The following is a 5,859-nucleotide window of genomic DNA, read 5'->3' as shown; positions in this document are numbered from 1 at the left end:
GCTCTTGAGTGGGGGCGTCAATCATCCTCCACTGTGGAGCCCAACACCAGGATCCTCTCCCGTCCCCGCCCTCCTGTCTGAACTGGTCTGGAGATTCACCATGGCTCAGCCTCCCAAGTCCTGGGCACCACTGACCCCACAGCCACTGTGATGAGTGGGGTTCATGACAACAGGCTCAGAGGTGACATTCTTGTCCAAGGTCACATAAACCTGGATGATAATCAGGAATTGAATGCAGATCAGCTCCCCTCCCCCAGAATCAGATGACAGATGACAAGGAAACATATATATTTCTCTTTCTCCCTCTATTTCTCCTTTCCAGACAGGATGTTGCGCTGTCGCCCAGGCTGGAGGGCCAAGGGGTGATCATAACTCCCTGCAGCCTCCGCCTCCCAGGCCCAAATGATCCTCCCACCTCAGCCTCCTGAGTAGCTGGGACCACAGGCATGAGCCTCCATGCCCAGCTCACTTTTTTCTTTTCTGTAGAGACGGAGTCAAAGTATGTTTCCCAGGACTGTCTGAAGCTCCTGGCCTCAAGCCCACCTCCCGCCTCAGCCTCGTTAAGGGCTGGGATTCCAGGCATGAGCCACCACGGTGGACCCTGCATTTCTCCTCTGTGCTCACTGCCACATGCACCTCAGCCCGGGCTGCACAGCCAGGTGTCAGGTGCGTCTCTGCTGATCTGAGTCTCCCTGCAGCACGGACCTCTGTCTTCCCTGAAGCATCTCCAGGGCTGGAGAGACGACTGCCATGGTAAGGACTCCACAATGCTGAGCTGATGGACGGGCTGAAGGAGGGAGGGAGACCCCATGGGGAGGCTCTGAGAGGGAGGAGGAGCCCATGGTCACCCTCGCCTGAAAGGGGCTGACTCAGGAAGGCACTGCGTCTATTTGCCACTGTGTCCTGGCTCTTGGTAAGATGAAGACAGATCAGGGAGATGGTGGCCATGGAGCAGGGAGACCCCATTTCTCTCTGAAATGTCTGCAGAGAGCCTGGTGCCCGCCCCCACTTCAGCCCTGGGGAAATGAGAGCCAGGCTCCTGGGGAGGGCAGTTCCCCTTCCTGTGGGCTGCGGATGAGACAACCCCATGACAAGGACTCAGCCTCCGAGCGGCCACACCCTGTGTGTCTCTCTGTCCTGCCGGCACTGAGGGTTCATCCACCTGCAGAGCCTGGGGTCACCGGGAGGAGACGCCATGGCCCCCACCCTCACAGCCCTGCTCTGCCTTGGTGAGATTTCAAGATGGGGAGCGGGAGACCCGAGTCTTGGAGGGACCCCACCCCACACACAAGCCCTGGTCCATCAGGAGACCTCAAAAGCTCAGGAGGCACCAGGGCAGGGACCTGCTCAGGCTTCGGGGCAAATCCCTCACAGGGAACTCTCTTCCAGGGCTGAGTCTGAGCCCCAGGACCCACACGCAGGCAGGTGAGTCTGTCCCCAGCTGTCCCAGGTCCCTCCTCCTCACTGGGGACAAGGGCCACACATGGGCAGCTTGGGGAGGGGACAGCAGTTCTGGGTGACTTATGAGGATGACGGGGGGGTCCTGGGGCTGAGAGCTGGGATCTGAGTGTGGGGACGTCTTGGGATCCAGCCTCTGAATTCCTTCCAGGGCCCCTCCCCAAACCCACCCTCTGGGCTGAGCCAGGCTCTGTGATCATCCGGGAGAGCCCCGTGACCATCTGGTGTCAGGGGACCGTGGAGGCCGAGGAGTACCATATGGATAAAGAGGAAAGCCCAGCATCCTGGGACACACAGAACCCACTGGAACCCAGGAGCAAGGGCAGATTCTCCATCCCATCCATGACACAGCACCATGCAGGGAGATACCGCTGTTACTATCGCAGCTCTGCAGGCTGGTCAGAGCGCAGCGACCCCCTGGAGCTGGTGGTGACAGGTGAGAGGACACTCAGGGGTCCCAGCCCCAGGCTCTGCCCTCAGGAAGGGGGTCGGCTCTCAGGGGCGTCTCCCTCTCACAGCCCAGCCCTGGGGATGATGTGGGAGGTGGGAGCCCCATTTAACACGGTGCCTCCTTCTCTCATAGGATTCTACAACAAACCTACCCTCTCAGCCCTGCCCAGCCCTGTGGTGGCCTCAGGAGGGAACGTGACCCTCCAGTGTGGCTCACAGGAGGGATATCACCATTTTGTTCTGGTGAAGGAAGGAGAACACCAGCTCCCCTGGACCCTGGACTCACAGCAGCCCCACAGTGGGTGGTTCCAGGCCCTGTTCCCTGTGGGCCCCATGACCCCCAGCCACAGATGGACGTTCAGATGCTATTACTATTATAGGAGCGCCCCCCAGGTGTGGTCCCAGCCCAGTGACCCCCTGGAGATTCTGGCCTCAGGTGAGGGAGCCACGGCCTTCTCTAATACACTTTCGGGGCAGCTGACAGGTTGTGGGGAGTCTGGCTGGTGACTGAATCTGGAAAGGACTCAGAGTGATGTGTTGATGGACGGGCTGAAGGCATGAGGGAGACCCCATGGGGAGGCTCTGACATGGGAGGAGGAGCCCTCGGCCACCCTCACCTGGAAGGGGATGACTCAGGAAGGCACCGGTGTGTTTGCTGTGAGGTCCCGGCTCTCAGGGAGAGGAGGAAAGATCAGGCACAGTGGCCAGGGCTAGGGAGACCCCACTCCTCTGAAATGACTCCAAGACAGCCCCGGGTGAGGAGGAGGCCCTGGGGTCAGAGACCCAGAGTGTGAGAGACAGTGAGACCTGCAGGGCGAGGACTGGAGAAGGAAGGGGCGTGGGAGGAACCAGCCCCTCGGAGTCCTGGCTCCTCTTTCCCTCCAGGCGTGTCTAGGAAGCCCTCCCTCCTGACCCTGCAGGGCCCTGTCGTGGCCTCTGGGGAGACTCTGACCCTCCAGTGTGGCTCTGATGTCGGCTACGACAGATTCGCTCTGTACAAGGACGGGCAACGTGACTTCCTCCAGCGCCCTGGCCGGCAGCCCCAGGCTGGGCTCTCCCAGGCCAACTTCACCCTGGGCCCTGTGAGGGGCTCCCACGGCGGCCAGTACAGATGCTACGGTGCACACAACCTCTCCTCCGAGTGGTCGGCCCCCAGTGACCCCCTGGACATCCAGATCGCAGGTGAGGAGCCCAGCGGGTTCAGTCAGGGATCCAGGCTCCGCACAGGCCCTGCCGGGGAGCCCAGGCGGTGATGGCCGGGATAAGGGGTGGGGTCCCAAGGGAGGGAGAGACAGACAGAGACAGGGGATGGGTGGGGAGGGGGAGACTCAGAGAAAACAGAGACAGAGAGACTGAGGGTCCCAGAGAGAGGCCTGGGGAGGTCTCAGCTCAGAACAAGGAGGGGCAGCCCCTCACCCATCCTTCTTCTCTCCAGGACAGATCTATGACACAGTCTCCCTCTCGGTGCAGCCGGGCCCCACAGTGGCCTCAGGAGAGAACGTGACCCTGCTGTGTCAGTCATGGTGGCAGTTTGACACTTTCCTTCTGACCAAAAAAGGGGCAGCCCATCCCCCGCTTAGTCTGAGATCAAAGTACCGAGCTCATAAGTACCAGGCTGAATTCCACATGAATCCTGTGACCTCAGCCCATGGGGGAACCTATAAGTGCTATGGCTCACGCAGCTCCGACCCCCACCGGCTCTCTCTCCCCAGTGACCCCCTGGAACTCATGGTCTCAGGTGAGGGCCCTGACCCTGTCCTCTCTGAACTCAAACCTCAGCTCCGGCCCTGCCCCGAGCAGAGCTCTCGGCTGGGATGGAGTGAGGGAGGCTTAGCCAGAGGGGACCCAGCGCACAGAGGGGAGGAGGCCAACAGGGGTTCTCCTAGGCATGGCCACCCGTTCTCCCCTGCTGGCATGCAGAAGGTACCAGGTGGGCAGAGAAATGGTTCCAGGGAATCCCCTGGGTGGACGCAGGAGAGTGGGAGTGGAAGGGTGCACTCCATGGACAGCCCCAGCCCCTCACCCGCCTCCTGTGCTCCATCCAGGACCCGCTGGAGGCTCCAGCCCCCCACTCACAGGGCCACCCTCCACACCTGGTGAGTCACTGGGGCCTCTTGGGGAGCGCGGCCTCCCCCAGGGCAGTCTGAGTCTCCCAAAGTTTCCCGCTCCCCTCCCCTAAAGGACAGGCTTGTGTCCCAGGGGCTGTGAGGCTGTGCTGGTTGGGGGGGGTGTCGAGGCAGAGGGAGATGTTGGGGCCCAGCCTGGGGGAGGAGGAGCTGGGCTGATGTGGGGGGCAAGGCAGCCCCAGCCCTCACCAACCTGTCCTGACCCAGAAGGCCCTGAGGACCAGCCCCTGAGCCCCCCAGGGTCAGGCCCCCAGAGTGGTGAGTGAGGGGCTCTGAGTGGGAGGTGGGCGGGGTCCTGGGGAGGCGGGGGTCAGTTCTGTCCTAGGTTCCGGCTCCTCTGGAGGTGGCGATGTGGACAGGCCCCTCCCCTGCCTGGGCCTCCGTTTCTCCAAGTGTAAAGGAGAGAGGCCTGCGGGTGGGAAAGTTCCTTTCAGCTCTGACTCCCAGCTGTGACCTCCTGGGAGAGGAGGCCTCCCAGGGAACCTCCCAGACCCGATTCCGCGGAGGCCTGTCCTGTCCCACCTGCAGCAGAGACGGTGACCTGGGGCAGGGGAGGGGAGCAGGGCGGTGGTTCAGGACGGTCAGGCTCTTTCCCTGCAGCTCTGGGGCTCGGCTCTGGTGCAGGAACAAGGGCTGCAGGTCAGACTCCCGGGCTCCCTTCCCAGCTCTGCCGCTTCCTGGCTGGGGGCCCAGGGCAGGTGATTCCCCACTCTGACCCTCAGTTTGTGCATCTGTGAAATGGGTTGTGGGGGCAGCAATTCCATGTTGCACGACTGCTTGTGAGGGCTGGAGGTCATGAAGGAAAGACCTGGCTCGCGCCTGCACACAGTAGTGCTCACATCAATGACGTCATTCCCACTCCTGACGTCATGTCAAGGTCTGGGAAGATACCTGGAGGTTTTGATTGGGGTCTCGGTGGCCTTCGTCCTGCTGCTCTTCCTCCTCCTCTTTCTCCTCTTCCGACGTCAGCGTCAGAGCAAACACAGGACATCTGGTGAGTAGGGAAGCGGGGGACCCATGGGCCGACCGAGGGTGGGCTCAGAGCACCAGCCAGAGGGAACCCAAACACACAGGTGTCAGTTTAGAAAACCGGTTCCAGGGACACGTAATGTCAGCACACATTTACAAACTCCAGTATTCATGCAGTTTTTTTCTATCTCATGAAATATTTGGAACATCTATGCAGGAATATTTTTAGTTTTCCTTCTTTCCCTCAAGTTGCATGTGTAGAATGGGGGTTCTAATGTTCCCAGGGCTGAGACTCTGTCCATCTTCACCCAGACCAGAGAAAGACTGATTCCCAGCGTCCTGCAGGGGCTGCAGAGCCAGAGCCCAAGGACAGGAGCCTGCTGAGGAGGTAATTCTGCCCAAAGACCCCAGACTCCCACCCACCGCAGCCCATACACTGCCCCTCACACTCCCATGTCCTCCCCCAGGTCCAGCCCAGCTGCTGACGTCCAGGAAGAAAACCTCTGTAAGAGGAAGAGAGGGGACAAATGGGGGTGCTGGAGAGACAGGAGTCCCAAAATTTCAGTAGCAAAGGGAGGGGCTGGGAAGGGGCTGGGGCTCCGTGGAAGATGGTCTCATCCCACACTGTGGGACCTCCCTGGATCTCAGTGGCCCCATCTGGGAGCAGGGCAGGGGCCAGCAGGACGGAGAGGTCTCAGAGAACCAGGAGACGAACCCCTTGCTCTGCCCCAGCAGATGCTGCCATGAAGGACACACAGCCTGAGGACGGGGTGGAGCTGGACACTCAGGTGAGACCCCGCCCCTGTCCTGGGCACCAAAGGCCTCCTGGTGCCAGATCTAATCCTGCAGGACTTCT

The 5,859-nt window shown here is 61.0% G+C and overlaps 1 protein-coding gene across 3 annotated transcripts; it reads left to right on the top strand.

Moving 5' to 3' along the window:
- Positions 1–1,195: 1,195 nt before the first annotated feature.
- Positions 1,196–5,556, top strand: LOC116465060 (leukocyte immunoglobulin-like receptor subfamily B member 3). Of its 3 annotated transcripts, XM_058435231.1 has the most exons (10): positions 1,196–1,229; positions 1,390–1,425; positions 1,610–1,894; positions 2,042–2,344; positions 2,794–3,090; positions 3,344–3,646; positions 3,954–4,004; positions 4,245–4,292; positions 4,912–5,028; positions 5,316–5,556. In XM_058435231.1, exons 1-10 carry the CDS (start codon positions 1,196–1,198, stop codon positions 5,393–5,395), a joined length of 1,554 nt encoding a protein of 517 aa, XP_058291214.1. In that variant the 3' UTR covers positions 5,396–5,556. The 3 variants fall into 3 exon arrangements, with proteins under 3 accessions (XP_058291214.1, XP_058291215.1, XP_032004162.1); XM_058435232.1 differs by lacking the exon at positions 4,245–4,292 and having other exon boundaries at positions 5,288–5,396; XM_032148271.2 differs by lacking the exons at positions 4,912–5,028; positions 5,316–5,556 and having other exon boundaries at positions 4,242–4,743.
- Positions 5,557–5,859: the final 303 nt, after the last annotated feature.

The sequence above is a fragment of the Hylobates moloch genome, unplaced genomic scaffold (assembly GCF_009828535.3).
Source record: "Hylobates moloch isolate HMO894 unplaced genomic scaffold, HMol_V3 SCAFFOLD_2835, whole genome shotgun sequence".
NCBI classification, from domain to species: Eukaryota; Metazoa; Chordata; class Mammalia; order Primates; family Hylobatidae; genus Hylobates; species Hylobates moloch.
This window is presented reverse-complemented; position numbering and strand designations above follow the sequence as displayed.

Coding starts and splice junctions, on each gene's coding strand:
- LOC116465060 (XM_058435231.1), top strand. CDS start 1,196: ATGGCCCCCACCCTCACAGCCCTGCTCTGCCTTG. Junction 1,426..1,609: donor CAGGACCCACACGCAGGCAG/GTGAGTCTGTCC, acceptor AATTCCTTCCAG/GGCCCCTCCCCAAACCCACC. Junction 3,091..3,343: donor CCTGGACATCCAGATCGCAG/GTGAGGAGCCCA, acceptor TCTTCTCTCCAG/GACAGATCTATGACACAGTC.